This window comes from Rattus norvegicus, chromosome 14, assembly GCF_021556685.1.
Source record: "Rattus norvegicus strain SHRSP/BbbUtx chromosome 14, alternate assembly SHRSP_T2T, whole genome shotgun sequence".
NCBI classification, from domain to species: Eukaryota; Metazoa; Chordata; class Mammalia; order Rodentia; family Muridae; genus Rattus; species Rattus norvegicus.
In genome coordinates, this window is record NC_141547.1 from 9638265 (window position 1) to 9655000 (window position 16736).

Below are 16736 nucleotides of genomic sequence, written 5' to 3' on the forward strand. Positions count from 1 at the left end.
GCCCTCTGCCCCCGTGCTGGGTCCCAGGCATAAGCTACCATATCTGCTTTGTGTTAAACCATCTTGGAAGAATGTGCTGGAAACAGGTGGCCACCCCCACCGTCTCCTTCAGAGGGTAGTTTTATTTAAGAATCTTGATACCTGATAGGATAGTTTTATTTAAGAATCTTGATACCTGATATGAAATGAAGAGGTATCTTAAATTTATGCTTAGACTATTATTAATAACACCTGGAGGCTATTTTTAACATTTAAAAATGCAAATACTCTGTATCTAGAACATATGTTAACTGACAAGAGCATTAAAGTATCCCACGTGCACGTGCTACAAGGAGAGAAGTAGGAATACCTATGTTTGTTACGTAAGACATTCCTAAAGAAGCAGTCCTTGTAGGAACAAAAGGAAGAAAAAGAAAAGGAAATTATAAACCCACACCTTGTTCAAAGCGCTTGCCTATCTATAGGGGGAGAGAGAGCAGTGTGTGGAAAAACAGGAATGAAAATTAGACCTGCAAGGAAACTTGCTCTGGGTTTCATTTCGGAAGCACATATTGTTTTCATAAGTGCAGATGATATTCAGCAAATGCTTTCAAAGAAACAATCCTTAGAGATTGAACAAAATGAGAAAGATGACTTTGTTGACTGTCCTAAACAAAGGTGATGGTGGCTGGTTGCTGTTGGGAAGGGAGAAGCAAAGATTTGCTGACCGATTGGATCGGATTCAGAAGAGAGGAAGGTGAGAGACCCTGAAGGTTGCAGGCACGAGGCACTGAGTCTGGATGGCTGCTGACACCTCAGATGGAAAGGTAACAAGGTATTAAACAGCACCAAGCACCAAGAGTCCTGCTGAAGACAGCCTCTGGGCCTGGCTGCTTGGAGCGCGAGGATCTGTTTGCGGGGTCAGCAAGCCTAGACAATGAGGAACTAGAAAACTTTAACAATCATCTGTGTGGGGAGGGAGGGGAAGGGAATGTGCGGGTTCAAGAAGCATAAAAGGAATGAAGCTGGGAACAGGCAGGGCTGCTCTGTCACTGAGAGGCCCTTTCAGGTACGGGGCAATGAGGAAATGACCCTGCAGAAGGAGGTGGCTGATACTCAGGAACGGAGGAGGCAGGGGATGCACCAGACACATGGCAGGTGGCTGGCAGGGGACTGACTGCTTTTTAGGGACAGGTGGCAGCTACTATTGGGAGAAGTCCCTTATAATAAGCTATATGCTTTTTATTTAGTTCAACATAGATTTTGCTAAGTTTCCCAAGTTGGTCTGCAACTCCTGAGTAGCTAGGACCACATGGGCCAGCTGGCCTGGATTTGTTCTTTGTAACTATGTTGTTTTTTTTGACAAGTTAAAATACACTCCTTTTTATTAAAAAAGAAGAGGAGGAGGAAGAGGAAGGAAAGACAGACAGACAGACCAGCCAATTGTGGTGACCCACATTAGTAATCCTAGCACTTGGAAGGCTGAGGCAAGAGGATTGCCATGAGTTCAAGGCTAGCCTGGCCTACCCTGTCTCAAACAATAACAACAGGCAAGCAGCCTAAAATAACAAATGCCCTTGATCTGCCCACCTGGTTCTTTAGTGGTGTTTTAAGGCTGGTTTAGAATATATGAAATGTCCCAAGTAAAATTTAACAGCAATGGCTATCTTTATTGGTATTAGTAAGTACATTTTAAAGGCGAAGTTTCTTTCCTTCTTTCCTTTCTCTCTCTCTCTCTCTCTCTCTCTCTCTCTCTCTCTCTCTCTCTTTTGATGAAGTTATTTTTAGGTACACCAAAACCCGTGGAGAATAACAGAATACTCTTTTAGCCCCACAGCCCAGCAAGGACATTTCTGGCACAGTGGTGGCCATGTAGCCTTCAGTTGCATGGCCCTCCCTTTCCTTTGCATAGGTAGCCACTGTCCACACACAGAAGGCTCCCTTCCCGTGAGGCTGGCAGTAGTGTGTGCCGTGCCTCAGTTCTCCCTGTCATTAGATTCATTCCCTGGAATTATGACGATCAGAGGAGACTCGTGACTGAGCACACCTTACCTTCCTATTTGAATTATGGTCGTCGGCTCAGCTTTCAGAAGCGCTTGCCTAAGCACCTTTGCAGCCGCTTCCTAGGAAAAAAGTCAGCATTTATTTTGGAGAAGATGGCAGGATCTCCTCAGTGTTCTCCTCCTGAAATTACCAACGTCTGATCAGTTTATTAAGGAAAACCCTTTCCTCAAGAGAATTAGGTGGTATGACGCATGCATGATAGGAGGAAAGACGCCACACAATGCTTTTATGAATCAAAGGAAAACATATGCACATGTAAATCTGCAAATACAGGCTGCATTAGTCTTGTCTTTACAGTCAGATATCATGTATGGCTTTTAGGCTGCGAAGCAATGGCTAATCAAGTATCTTTCCTTTCCTTTTTCCCTTTTTTCTTTTCCAGGGCTGAGGACCAAATCCAGGGCCTAGGTAAGTGCTCTACCACTGAGCTAAACTCCAACACTCTCAAGAGTCTGTCAGTTATCTGATAAGACTGTGTGCAGAATGCTCTGGAGGCTGGAGAGAAGGCTCGGCTGTCAAGAACATTCAGGTAAACACAAGGACCTGAGTTCAGACCCCAGAACTCATGTAAGAAGCCAAGAGTGATCCTGGAGGTGCCCTGGGGGCAGGTGTGAGGGAAAAGGGGGTGGGAGAAAGGATCCCTACAGCTTGCAGACTGCCAACCTGGCTGAAAGTGCAAACTCCAAGCTTAGGGAGAGACCTTACCTCAAAAAGTATAAGGTGCACTTGATGCTTTCCTCTGGCCTTCGAGCACACATACAAGTGAGCATACAGCTCTCAAACCTACACTCAGCACACACACACACACGCACACACACACTCTAAGTTGTATGTGCATGCACACTCATTTGTGTGTATGTGAACACTATAGGATATGTGTCAGACACATGAGCTTCTGAGGATCCTCCCGTCTCCCTCCTATCTCTGCTCAGGTGTGCTACAGTTACAGAAGCTCTCAGCTGTGTGTGTGGCTTTTACGTGAGCTCTGGGGATGTGAACTCAGGCCCTCAGCGAGTGTTTTTTTACCCACTGGGACATCTCAGCCACTCTGGAGCGTTTATAACAAACGTTAATGGATTAAGGACATTTATCTTCACTCTCTGAAGACATTTAGCAAGTTGCTATTCGTGATTGCTCCCTCAATACTCCAACGTTCTTCTCTGTGTGCATGTGTGGGGTGCAATCTGTGAGTCGTGTGGCTCTCATGTGGAGCTCAGAGGACCCCTTTTGGGAGTTGGTTCTCTCCTACCTTTAGGTAGGTTCCAGGGTCCAGGGATCTAACTCAGGCCATTAGGCTTGGCAGCAGTGTCACTACCCACTGAGCCATCTCACCAATCCTACTCCTCTCTCTTTAGGAAACTAGCATTTGCTGAGAACTCTTGTACCTGCCCATTCCTCACGCAGGCGACTCCTTGGAGACGTAAGATGCCATAACTGTGCAGAACACCTTACTGTCCATTAAGTGGAGTCCCATTATTTTGCTTTAGAAGCATGGAAGGAATGTGAAAGTTACCTAAGATGCCACAGATCGCCACACTCCTAGTTAACTTTTTCGTTTTCACATATAACACTTAAACAGAAACTTTTATGGATGAGAAAAGCCTTAGTGGTGGAGAGCAACTGCTGCTGCCCAAAATGTGGAGGAGACATTCTCTAGGACAGAATTTCCTAAGACATTGAAGAATCAAAGGGATGCAACATTCCCGTTGCTTCACTGTGATTACTAATAATTATCACTATTATTACAAAACACTTGTGCAGCCTCCCCAAGTGTTTCTTTTGCATAATCTAGATGATGATATCATTGCAAGACTGAAAACAAACGACAGAGGAGACTGAGCGTGTGACCAAGGGGGCTCTTGTGTCTCTGACATTCACATGCTGCAGATCCACGGACTTGTCTGGGGGCCCCGGGAAGAACGCAGACAGTGAACAGGGCACTTCTAGAACCCAGTCTAACCTTGGAATCTTGGAACCTGGTTGACTGGCTCTTGTGACTAAGTTTGGTATCAATTTTTTTTCAAATAGAATGTCTCTCTCTGTGTCCCTGTGTCTGTCTGTCTGTCTGTCTGTGTGGTGTGTGTGTGTGAGAGAGAGAGAGAGAGAGAAAGAGAGAGGAGAGATAGAGATAGAGATAGAGAGAGAGAGAATGAGAATATGAGTCTCTTTGGCACTGTGGGAAGCCCCGATACCATTTCTTCCCTTCTAATCCTAACGGTCCCTTAGCGGAGCTGTACTCTTCATCCTCCGTGGTTGGCGTTTTGCACAGCAGGCAATCGCTACCTGCAATCCACTGCGGGGTGGCAGACTGCTTCCCTCTTGTGTTCTTACCTCCGGTGTGCTTCAAGGGAGAGACCATTTGACCTCTGACAACCTTCAACTTCTCTTAATAAAGTGGGTTGGGAACTTAGAGTGTGTTGTGCTTTCTTAACATTTGACTAGGAAAGAACACAGAGCTGAAACATTCCCTTTCCTGAAATTTGATGACAGAGACAGACAAGAAAAAGAAGATTCCAGTTTGGCTTGGTTAAGTCATTTCATACAGAGATGCCGGTAGCCTAGGCATAGAGAAAAGGAAAAAGTGAGAAAAGTCTCAAAGTACCGATGAGATTACACTGCCCAAAGTGGGGAATAGTCACTTGAGCAGCTGTGTGGAAGCATCCAGGAGGAAGACAGGCAGGAGGCACTTCTACGGTAAGCTTGGTGAGAAGAAATTAGGGCTGGAATGAAAATGTGGTCAGGAAGAGAGATGGGTTCCAGGTGTGCTCAGGAAACAGAACACGCAGGTGATGGAGACGAGAAAGGAGAGGAGGGTGACACTTAGGCTCCACTCTGAGAGTCCCAGAGGGAAACTCGTGTCTGGAGCACATGAGGAAAAACCAGGGGCGGGCGTGTTTAGTTCTGCTTGGGTGTCTGCTATTAGGCCGTATAACTCTGAAGGGAAGGCAGCTTCGGAAGTGGAACGATGCCACAGGAGTGTCTGTGTCCGGCTAGGAAGGACTGTAGCAAGAATCCCAGAGTGTAAGGGACTGCAAAGAACGTTGGAAATAGGCTGAATGGCATGCTTGCATACCCATGCTCCCTCCGTCCCCTCACATCAAGAGGCTGTCCCTCTGACCAAGGCTCACGCCTCTCTTGCTGGCGGTTTGGGTCCTTCCGGCCTCCTCATAAGTGTGCCCACCTGTCATACATATTCTTTCCACAGAGTAACAAGTTTAGGGATGTCTCCACATATTAACAAATGAGGGCCTGTCCTGGGCCATGTGCCCTTAGTGTCCCTGCCTCATTTCCTATACAAGTTCAGAGAGAGAGAGAGAGAGAGAGAGAGGGAGAGAGAGATATCACTCCCCCATTTCCTGCTCAGCTGGCCCAAGGCAATCTGGTTTTTGCTTCTACTCTACTCTTCTTCCAAAGGTCGCACAGTGTGACCCACTGTCACCTTCTGTTGTAGAGCCCGCCTCTTCACTTTTCTTAAACAGGGCTCGCTCTTTCTTTCTTTCTTTCTTTCTTTCTTTCTTCCTTTCTCTCTCCCTCCCTCCCTTCCTTTCTTTCTCCCTTCCTTTCTTCCTTCCTTCCTTCCTTCCTTCCTTCCTTTCTTTTCCTTGTACACTTTCTGGGCAACCTTACATACGCCTCCTATTTCAGCTGCCACGCCCAGCCTTTTAGATAGTAAACACACTCATGACCTACTGGGCATATTCTGGCTTTCAGAAGTAAGGCAGAAAAACAAACATATAAAAACGCACTAACATTTTAACAAGCCATACAATTTAGTATGTTTCAAACTGTAATGTATCCTTCCTTCTGCATTCCCTCCACCGAGTCCTCTAAATCCTAACCTTCTCTGTATAGTCTCCGCTCTTTAAGGCCACCAAAGAAAAAACTGTGAGAACTGTCCTATGTAGTTACGCCCGTCACTTACATGCACAACCAGGAATCAATGCTAGAGGGCACTTACTAAGTTTCTGTCGGATATGCACCCCCATGTACCATGTACCATGGCTGCCTTAGCTCAGAGCCTTAGGATTTATTCATAACCAAATCATCTTAGTTGGTTGTTTCTCTTTCAATCCGCCCTTAACGTTGTAACCAGGTAATCTTTGTACTTCCACTTGCACATCGTGAATTGCACCACGATGCAACATCAGTTTTCTAGGGGACACACACACACACACACACACACACACACACAGAGTCTGGCCTCACCTCCAGAGATTCTGTGCCCTAGCCATAGTAAAGCTCTTGGGACTCTCCAAATTCCATGCTGTTCTCTCCATGGTGTCTACCTTTTCTGTGCTAAGCTAGGAGTAGTTTCTCTGAACAGCAGTATTACAGCCTATCATCAGCGAAACACTTTTTACCCTCTGGTATGGCTCTAAGGTCCAGATACAACATTAGATGGCATCTGACAATTTTTAGGGTGTGTGTGTTTGCTGGGGACTGAACTCAGGACCTCACATATTTTGGACAAGCGCTCTAACACTGCGCTACACCTGTGTCCTCACTTTTTAAAGACTGGGTCTACGTAGTAGTCCACGCAGACCTGAAATTCATGGCCCTCCCACTCTGAGTGCTGAGAGACCAAGCTGCGCTGTCAGGGGGGCCCTCACTTTCTGCGACTGTAGAAGTTTTGCGACCCTTACACGTTCACTAAGTGTGTGCTGAACTGCAGGTCATTTCTGGGCGGGGAAAGTCTTGTAAAAAGACTATCAACTTGGAGACAGCCATAAATCTCCGCCAGACGCCCGCGTGCAGTTCCAGCCCCAACCCCTGGGCGGCGCAGGCGCAGCTCCCGCCTCGGAGTCAGAGCTTCGGGAGGGGCGGGAGGCCTTCGAGGTCACCCCGTGCCCAGAATCGAGGCCCGGCGGGCGCCAGCCTCGAGGAACCGAACCCTCGCGCCGAGGCGCGACCCGCAGGTACCTGATAGGAGCCGCCGGTCAAGGCTAGCTCCGCCAGGACCGCTCGACCATTAGCAACGCAGCTGTAGGTGATCGTCATAGCCGGCAGACCAGTGAGAGAAGCTGACCGCCTCCTAACCGCCCGCCACAGCCGGGCCGCCGCTCCGCGCAGGCGCGAGGGACGGATGATTGGCAGGAGAGGAGGCGGGGCCACCTGTGGGTCCCGCAGAGCTTGTGAGGCGGGGAGGCGAGGTCTGTGGAAAATGCTAGGGGTTCCTGAGTTCTAAAACCATTTAAGAGTGGTTTAACTGCTCGGGCCACACTACGTATGAATCAGTCTCAATCTACACACGGGGAATGAAGACTTGGTTTTAAAATACAGTTAATTGTGGCTGCGGAGGGTAGGCAAACTTTTCCACAAGATCTGAGTTCGGATCCCCAGAACTCATGCTTAAAAAAAAAAAAAAAGTAAAAAAAGATATGGCGGCTGGAGCGCGGAATCCCCTTTGAGGAGTGGAGTGGTAGTGGAGACAGGTGGGTGCTAGTAGCTCATTGGCCTACCTGAATTGATAAGCTTCAGGTCCTGTGAATCTTGGTTTCAAAAAATGTGGAGAGCAACCTTGGAAGATGTGTCTACGTGTGCATGCACATATCACACACACACACACACACACACACACACACACACACACACACACTACCCATAAACATAAAATAAAAAAAAATGTTGGCCACTCCCATATCCTTTGTGCTCTTTTAGTGTGCTTGTGGGTTCTGGATTCTTGTAGGTTTTTTATGGTTTGTAGCGTCGTGAAACCGGTTATTACTTTTCTCCTCCAGTAGTGTGCAAAGCACTTTCCAGCACCACGAGTGCTGGTCAGCAGGGCGGATCTATTTGGGCTTCAGTTTGGTTTCTCCATGTTTAGTAAGTAAATGTTTCTTCAGCCGTAGAGCCGTGCCATCAGGTCATGGGTCAGCTTGTTTGCCACCTTTTTCTAGTATCTCGAGATTATAATAATTATAGCATAGCACTTCTCCCTTTCCCTCTTCCAAACCCTCCCATAAGCTCCTCCCCTTCTCCTCCAATCCGTGGCTTCCTTTCACTAACTGTTATTGCATGCATCCATTACATGCATATACATATATATTCCTAAATGTAAGCTGTTCGCTCCATATAATGTTCCACGTATGTCTGCTTTCAGGGATGACTGTTTGTCATTGGACAATCAATTGGTGTGCTCTTCCCTGGGGAAGACCAGCTCTCGTGTTCCCAGCTTTACTCAGTTGCCTGTAGCTCTTTGTGTAGGGTTGAGGGCTCCTGGGCTTTCTTTTCCTCATCCACGATGGGGATGCCCCTGGGTGTCAACTTTGTTCAACTTGTGTTTGTCCAGTCATGTTGGTGAGACTTTATCAGAGTAGTTTTTGAAGTTACTAGGAGACACCGCCTCACAGCAAACTGCCCCTCTTCCCCAATATTCCCTTAGCTGTAGGTTTGGTGAGAGCATTTTATTGAAGGTGTCTGTTGGGGCTAGACTTCACAACCTGACTGTGGTTTTCTGTAGTGATCTCTTTGTTACAACGTGACGATTCCTTGGCGAGGGGTGACAACGACACTTATTTATGGGTCTCAAGACAAATGTTGATAGAGTGTTGTTAGGGATTCTGTAAATCAGAGGTTGTACATTCTCTGCTAATAGCCGTGTCCTCACGAGCTCTGAGTGGTTAGCTAAGTTTTCGGGACCAGGCAGGATGTCTCTCCTGTTGAGTCTTAAAGAGCTCTTGGTCACTGGCAAGACAAGTGCACCATGCTTGTGCCCTTAGCCTTATATCGTCATGGTGGTCACAGACGTGGTTCCTAAGCATCATAGCTGGGTAGGACTTCCTCCCATTGGGAGCTTGCATGGCACCATCTGGTACCATGAGAGCTACTCCTCAGGGACTGAAAATTCAGGTCAGTTCCAGCTCAGGAGTCTCTGGGCGTTGTTTCTGAAGTGCATGGTGTCTTCATCAGCTAAATTTCCTATAGATTTCAGGAAATAAACCACATCGGGCTTGGCCTCCTACATCAGTTATCAGTCATCAGTCAAGAAAAACCCCTCATAGACGTTCCTACAGACTAACCTGATAGAGATCCACTTGAATCTCCTTTTCAGTGAATGCTAACATCCTCCCTGTCCCATCCCCCTTCACCCCTGCTTACGCCTTTAAACTCCAGCATTCCCCCTCCTTTGAAATTTTGTATGTATCCTGCCATCCCAGCAGTTTTTACAAATTGGGTTGTGAGAGTGTAGGCTTCCATATAGTTTTTTATGAGCCCTTCCTTTGACTTAACCTTCCTATCTTAAGGTTTCTATTGCTGTAATAAAACACCATGACCAAAGTAACTCAGGGGAAGAGATGGTTTATTTGGCCTGACAGCTTGTAGTAAGGAGGTCAGAGCAGGCGCTCAAGGCAGGAACCTGGGAGAGAGAGCTGATTCAGAGACGATGGAAGACTGCCGCCTAGCAGCTTGCTCCTCGTCGCTTGTTTAGCGGCCAATCTCACCAAATGAGAGCAAAGACCGCTGACCCAGATTCTTTAGTCAAATTAAGCAAGCTTTACCTTCTGCCAGAAAGGGCTATCTCCCTAAAGTGAAGTTTGAGAAACTGGCACTGAACACAGGAGAAAGTGAGGTTTATACAGCTCAAAACCTGCAAGACTAAGCATGGCGTTTCCAAGGGTTTTTGGTTATGCAGGAACTTGGCAGAACTTCTCAAAGTTATTTGTCACAACATCTTATCATCAGGGTGAAGGTCAGGCTATGGTCAGAATATAGGGGTATGAAACATGTCAAGTTCCAGAAAATGGGTCCAAGACATGGTCAAACTTAACTTTTTTTTTTTTTTTGGTTCTTTTTTTTCGGAGCTGGGGACCGAACCCAGGGACTTGCGCTTCCTAGGTAAGCGCTCTACCACTGAGCTAAATCCCCAGCCCCAAAGGAATGTATTTTTTTTTAAATGAAAACCGAATTGAGTATCTTAGAAAAACCAGGTAGAAGTAAGTTGTTTTTTTTTTTTGTTTTTTTTTTTTTTTGGTTCTTTTTTTTCAGAGCTGGGGACCGAACCCAGGGACTTGCGCTTCCTAGGCAAGCGCTCTACCACTGAGCTAAATCCCCAACCCCAAACTTAACTTTTACAGGAAACAGGAATGGACTTGCGTTGACCTTGTGATAAGATGGCCTCTAGTCTTAAGATATAGTCAGAGTGGTCCATCAGATGATGCCTTCTTAGCACCCAGGAAAACCAGATGAGGGTCTCTCCACCAACACTGAGCTGTGCCCTGTGACAGTGGTAGTCAGTTATGAGAATGCACCACAGGGTCAACCACAGGCCAGCGTGGTTGGACGTTTTCTCAGTTGAGGTTCCCTTTTCCAAAATGGCTCTAGCTTGTGTCGAGTGCCCTTCTTTCTGGCCCCTTGCCCACCGCAGGGTGTGGGCCTCCTAACAGTGGGAGTGCGGTGTCTCTGACTCTCATCTGTTCTTGGGACCCCTTTCCTCCTGTTGGGTTGCCTCTCCCAGCCTTGAGGGCTGGTGCCTGGTCTTCTTCGGTCTTGTTGTGCCGTGTTTGGAAGATATTCCTGGGAGGTCATTTTTTAAAGGGGAGCAGAGGAGGGGTGGATCAGGGGAGAGGGAAGGTGGAGTGAGGACTGGGAGGAGTGGAGGGAGGGGAGACTGCAGTTGGGACGTATTTAAAACAAAACAAATCGATAAATAATGTACTCGTGCAGTGTTTATCTGAAATTCCCCCAATCACCGCTCTTGAAGTTATAAAACCCATAGACTGCCCAGAGCTTCCAAGGGGATCTGGTTCAAGGTCTTGTTGAACATGGTACTGATCCAGACAGAAAGGGCATGGTAGTTATGCGGTATCTCTATCGTGCTGTACATGGGCAGCCAGAGACAGCTTCTGTACTTGTACAACATGATGCTCTAAAGGAAGACAGAAGAGGTGCACATCATGTGGCTTTGAAATGCATGGGGCATGTGTAGTGTTACACAGGGCATGTGTAGTGTCATGTGTGGTATGTGTAGTGTCATATGTGGTATGCTTAGTGTCACATGTGGTATGTGTAGTGTCACTGGGGCAAGTGTAGTGTCACATGGAGCATGTGTAGTATTACACCGGGCATGTAGAGTGTCACATGTGATATGTGTAGTGTTACACAGGGCATGTGTAGTATCATGTATGATATGTGTAGTGTCATATGTGGTATGTGTAGTGTCACTGGGGCATGTGTAGTGTCACATGTGGCATGTGTAGTGTTACACAGGGCATGTGTAGTATCATGTATGATATGTGTAGTGTCATATGTGGTATGTGTAGTGTCACTGGGGCATGTGTAGTGTTACACAGGGCATGTGTAGTGTCACATGTGGTATGTCTAGTGTCACATGGGGCATGTGTAGTGTTGCATGGGGGTATCTGTAGTGTCACATGGGGTATGTGTGGTGTCATATGGGGTATGTGTAGCGTCACATGTTGTATACGTAGTGTCACATGTGGTGTATGTAGTGTCACATGGGGCATGTATAATGTCACACGTGGCATATGTAGTGTTACCCAGGGCATGTGTAGTGTCATGTGTGGTATGTGTAGTGTCATGTGTGGTATGTGTAGTGTTACACAGGGCATGTGTAGTGTCATGTGTGGTATGTGTAGTGTCATGTGTGGTATGTGTAGTGTTACACAGGGCATGTGTAGTGTCATGTGTGGTATGTGTAGTGTCATGTGTGGTATGTGTAGTGTTACACAGGGCATGTGTAGTGTCATGTGTGGTATGTATAGTGTCATGTGTGGTATGTGTAGTGTTACACAGGGCATGTGTAGTGTCACATGGGGTATACGTAGTGTCACATGTTGTATACGTAGCGTCACATGTGGTGTATGTAGTGTCACATGGGGCATGTATAGTATTACACAGGGCATGTATAATGTCACACGTGGCATAGGTAGTGTTACCCAGGGCATGTGTAGCATCACACATGCCATGTGTAGTGTTACATGTGGCATGTACAGTGTGGGAGCCTATGTAAGAAAGTTGTGAACTTAATGAGAACTAAGGACAGGGCAGAGGGCAGAGTGGTCTTCAGACAAGGTAGGCTTCTTGAAAGACATGCATGAACTATGATTGGTGAATGGACTTGAAAGTAAGGACTTGATGGGATCCCCTGACGTGCTCACACTATCTCTGTGGGAAGTTGATGGCCTGGGAGGGAGATTCTTGGCTTTTTTTTTTTTTTTTTTTTTTTTTTGCAGGACCAAGATTGTGTTCCTAAGTCTGAGCACAAGTGTGTTTCTTGGTGTGCGTGCATGTGGTTAAGCTACTGTAAATGGCAATCGTGTTGTGCAGCTTTAATAATAAGGAAGAAAGTGCTTTACTCCCGAGCGCAAACTCCTGACATCCTCTGGTCAACCTCCTCGGATCTTGGGCATTTCCTTCAATCCCCCTAGACTTAGTGTCTCTGCTGGGGTGAGTCAACAGTGAGGGGCCAATGTTTAGATGTTCCAGCGGTCCCAGAATGAACATACTGTTGAGGAAAATAACTGGAAAGATACCATTTACGATTAAATACTTTTAAAATAAGTATTAATGGATAAAAGCTGTTTCCTGTTTTTCCATAACAAATACCTGTTCTGATCCTGAATTTCTTAAATAAAAAAATAATTTAAAAAACCCCGTTCTGGGACTGTAGGCAAGCCTCCAAGGCATTTTTTAAATTAGTGATCGATGCGGGAGGGTTCAGTCCATTGTGGGCAGCGTCATACCTTAGAGTTCTCTAAGAAAGCAGGCTGAGCAAGCCATGGGGAGCAAGCCAGTAAGCAGCACCCTCCATGGCCTCTGCATCAGCTCCTGCCTCCAGGTTCCTGCCCTGCTGGAGTTCCTGGCCTCATTGCTTTGATGATGAACACAGGACTGTGAGCGAAATGCCTCCAGCCCCCATGGTTCACCACAGCAACAGTAACTGGAACAAAGACAGGTACGAAGAGGAATGAAATAGGTTGGTGTGCCTGGTTTTTAGGCAGATGCTGCTTGAGTCAGTGTACAGAGGTAAGCAGGTAACCCGAGTAAAGGAAATGAAGACAGAAATCCAGGTTTTATCCTGCTTTCGGGGTTACGAGGTAGGCTCAAGTGTGGAATGAATGCTTTAAAAAGTACAGTGGTTTATAAACCTCCCCAAACACCATTTAAAAAATGAGAGAAAAAGTCGAGTTTCATCTTTGCTGGGAAACATAGTCAAATTTATGAGAAGAGGCAAACAGTGTTGAGGGTCACTGTGATTATTTTAGACCCGGCTGCTATGTCAGAGCCAGCAGAGGGAGCACCGAGCACAGCTTTGAAGCAAACTCGCTCTGTGGAGGAAACCCGAGAAGCCCTCAGGGCTTTTATCCAGGAAAGCAGATGAGCTCTGGGGGAAGACGGCCCCCTCCTCTCTGTTACCTCCTGTGCTCCAGTCTGTTTCTCCCTCGGGACAGACAGCACTGCTCTCATCCTTTCTTTTGTCCCTTGCTCTGTTGTTTGCACAGCCCTTCCCTTCCCTTAGGTCAGCCACACTACAAGGTCCCCACGTGCCACCTTGCTCTCCCTGCCGTCTTCTCTTTTGCCTAGTCAGGTACTTGGCTTAGACATAGGGGATGGATGCTGTGAAAGTTCTAGAAAATTATGCAGTAGTCCGGGAGCCTCGATTCACCATAGTAAAGCCATTATGCATCCTGAAGGGAGGCAGAGAGGGCTGAGGTTAGTTCTTTGGTGCATTAGGAGTCAGAGAGGCTACTGAACCGGACAGGAAATGCACCAGTGGGTCGGCCAGGCAGGGAATGCACCATGCTGCTTCACTGTCTTCCACAAGCGCAGCCCAGCTCTGTGGTGAGCAGATGTCTCCAAACATGCAGATCCTAAAGTGGACCAGAGTTCATTTGATCTGTCTGTCTGTCTGTCTGTCTGATGTTTATCATCTATGTATGTATGTATGTATGTATGTGTGTGTGTGTGTGTGTGTATGTATGTATGTATGTATGTATGTATCTATCTATCTATCTATCTACCTATGTATCTATTTATCTTCTATTATTTTTCTGTCTCTCTGTGTATCTATGTATCTATATATCTATTTTTGTAATACTAGGATGATGCTAATTGATATTATCTGGGGATAAATTTGTTATCAGATAAATGTGTAGAAATTATGGAGCAGATTTCTTTGCTTCTTCCTTCCTTCCTTCCTTCCTTCCTTCCTTCCTTCCTTCCTTCCTTCCTTCTTTTCTTTTCTTTTTTGTCATTTTGAGACAAGGTCTCTCTATATAGCTCTTGCTGTACTGGAACTCACTACATAGACCAGGCTGGCCAAGAACTCACAGACTTCAGAGAGATCTGCCTGCCTCTGCCTCCTGGCTACTAGGATTAAAAGTGTGCACCACCATAGCAGGAAGGAGCAGATTTCTTAGCTGTGGTAATTCTTAGATCTTTAGTAAATGAACAGTTGGTATTCAGGAAAGAATACCAACTGGTGTCACTGAAACTTTTAAATAGATGTAAGTAGCTTGTGGGACAAGGATTCTATGACTTACGTTTTTGGAAAGTGTTGTCTAGTTTGGAGCTTAGATAACTAGTCCATCAAACACATGAAGCACATTCAAAAGGGGCAGAATTGTCTAAGACTGAGGTTGGTTTCCTACTCCCACTGGAGGAAGAATGAGAAAGCTATCTGTAGTGGTGAAGGAACGCATTTCAGAACCTTGACATTTTTATTTTTATCTTTTGAAATCCCTCATATCCCTTTGTATCTTTTGTTAACCCAGGACTTGACAACAGCCTCATTACCTTGAGTAGTGAGCCTCTCCTGTGAACTCCCGTTTCAGGTATAGTGGAGGAGCCAAACCAGTGGTTAGCCAGCTCCTGTGGGTTGGGGCTAACATCCACACACTGTTCCAGGTGTGCCTTTGTCTTTCTCTACTCCATGGTCTTTCTAACTCTACTCTCTATATTAAATACTATGTTAGCCAATTCAAGTCTGGTGACCTGGCTGAGATCATTTATGCCAGTTACAAGATGGACATTTGGATACATAATTTTTCCCACACTGTCCTAACCCCTCTTCTGTTTAAATGCCACTTCTTTCATAAGTCTACAGTGACCCACGGGGCTAGGCTACACCTTTTCCTTCTCGTTATTGGTTTCAGACATTAACTATGTTCCACCAACTCCTTGTTAATTTTGTTGACTTTCAAAGTTTATAAATTGATGGTCTGAAGTGTAGAACACACTCCGAGGAAAATATTGTAGTTGAGTCAAGAAATATTTGATGTAAAAATTGTAGAAAACAGTCTTTAGGATTAAATAAGCAACTGCACTGAGTAATCAGAGTGGGGCTCTATGGACCGAAGTCGTCTCCTTTCATTTTTCTTGATGCTGGTGTTTAAGGAAGAGGAAGTTCATTAAGGAGGGTGGAGGGCGCGGGAATCAGTTCACTTTCCGAAAGGGCCTTAGGGGCAGTGTGGCAGGAGACTCGGGCTCTGTAGCTGCAGTACTTCACAACTCTAGGTTTCCATTTCTGTGGTAGTGGTGATGGGCTACTTCCTAGTGCTCTTGTTTTACCATAAACTTATATCATTCCAAAGGCCCTGAGTTCAAATCCCAGTAACCACATGGTGGCTCACAACCATCTATAATGAGATCTGGTGCCCTCTTCTGGTATTCTTAATCATAATAAATAAATAAATCTTAAAAAAAAAAAAGAACCGTTAAAAAAAACCTGCAAAATTATTTTTCAAAGCTAACACTTTCAGAGCTCTAGAAACTAACCAATGGCTTTTAGTATCCCAGGGATCTTTTATTCAAGGAAAATGGCTGCGTCTCTATGAATGGTGAACTCTGGCGTTCTGATTTGTTCCAATTCCTCCCACTTCTTTCCAGTCACTATTAGAGACAATAGTGACAAGCTTTAGGGAAGCCTGTCAGCCACCAGACAGTGAAGAACGGATCTGGAACTTCCTCTGTGCACACAGGGTCACACATGTGATGCCAGGACACAGGGGGCCAGGGCAGGAAGTTCAAAGTCAACCCAGGTGACATAACAAGACCCTGTCTCAAAACCAAACCAAGCACAAAGCAACCCAGCCAAAACACACGTTATTAGCTTGATCCATTTCTCATTCAATGCAAGGAATGGGGAGGATTGTCCAAGGTCATTATAGACAAGTGGTTTAGCTTTGCAGAAGCCCGAGTTCACCACTGTGGCAAACATCAGATGAACGGGACACTGAAACAGCTGTAGAATGAATTGTGTGTTGTATTTCTGATCCTGTAGCTGCTCGTGTGGACAGATGGGACAGTGAGTCAGCCGAGCAGAGGCTGAGCTAATCCTCAATTCTCACCTCTGGGTTCACCTCAGATTTCTGCCCTTCTGAACATTACAAAGATTACAGAATAACTTCACAAAAGGCACCACATCCTGCATATGGAGCTGAGGATCTGAGTGCAAAAGTTTTCACGACTTCAGATATTCTGCTAGAGATGCTGGGAAACGAACTCAGGCCATCTACAAGAACAGTATGAGTTCTTAACCTCCAAGCCATCTTTCCAGCCACACGTTATTTTATTTTTAATGTCTAGTCTTTGAAAAAAAATAAAGCATGTATAGAGTAGAGTATTGTCCATTTAAGGAAAGAAAAACAACCAATAAGAACTGTTTTCATGACACCTGAGATGTTGGGTTCACTAGAAAAACACTCCACTTTCTTTTTTTCTATCTATCTATC

The 16736-nt window shown here is 45.8% G+C and overlaps 1 protein-coding gene across 5 annotated transcripts in view; it reads right to left on the reverse strand.

Moving 5' to 3' along the window:
• Window positions 1-7104, reverse strand: part of Vamp9 (vesicle-associated membrane protein 9) — a 36592-nt gene extending 29488 nt beyond the window's left edge. For all 5 annotated transcript variants that reach the window (XM_087584662.1, XM_087584660.1, XM_087584659.1 and 2 more), the window contains exons 1-2: window positions 6964-7104; window positions 2032-2102 (exon numbers count right to left, since the gene is read on the reverse strand). Coding sequence is in view for 3 of the 5 variants with exons in the window: in XM_087584659.1 (XP_087440785.1) it covers window positions 2032-2102; window positions 6964-7041 (149 nt within the window). In the remaining 2 variants the exon portion in view is untranslated. The remainder of the gene's footprint in view (window positions 1-2031; window positions 2103-6963) is intronic.
• Window positions 7105-16736: the final 9632 nt, after the last annotated feature.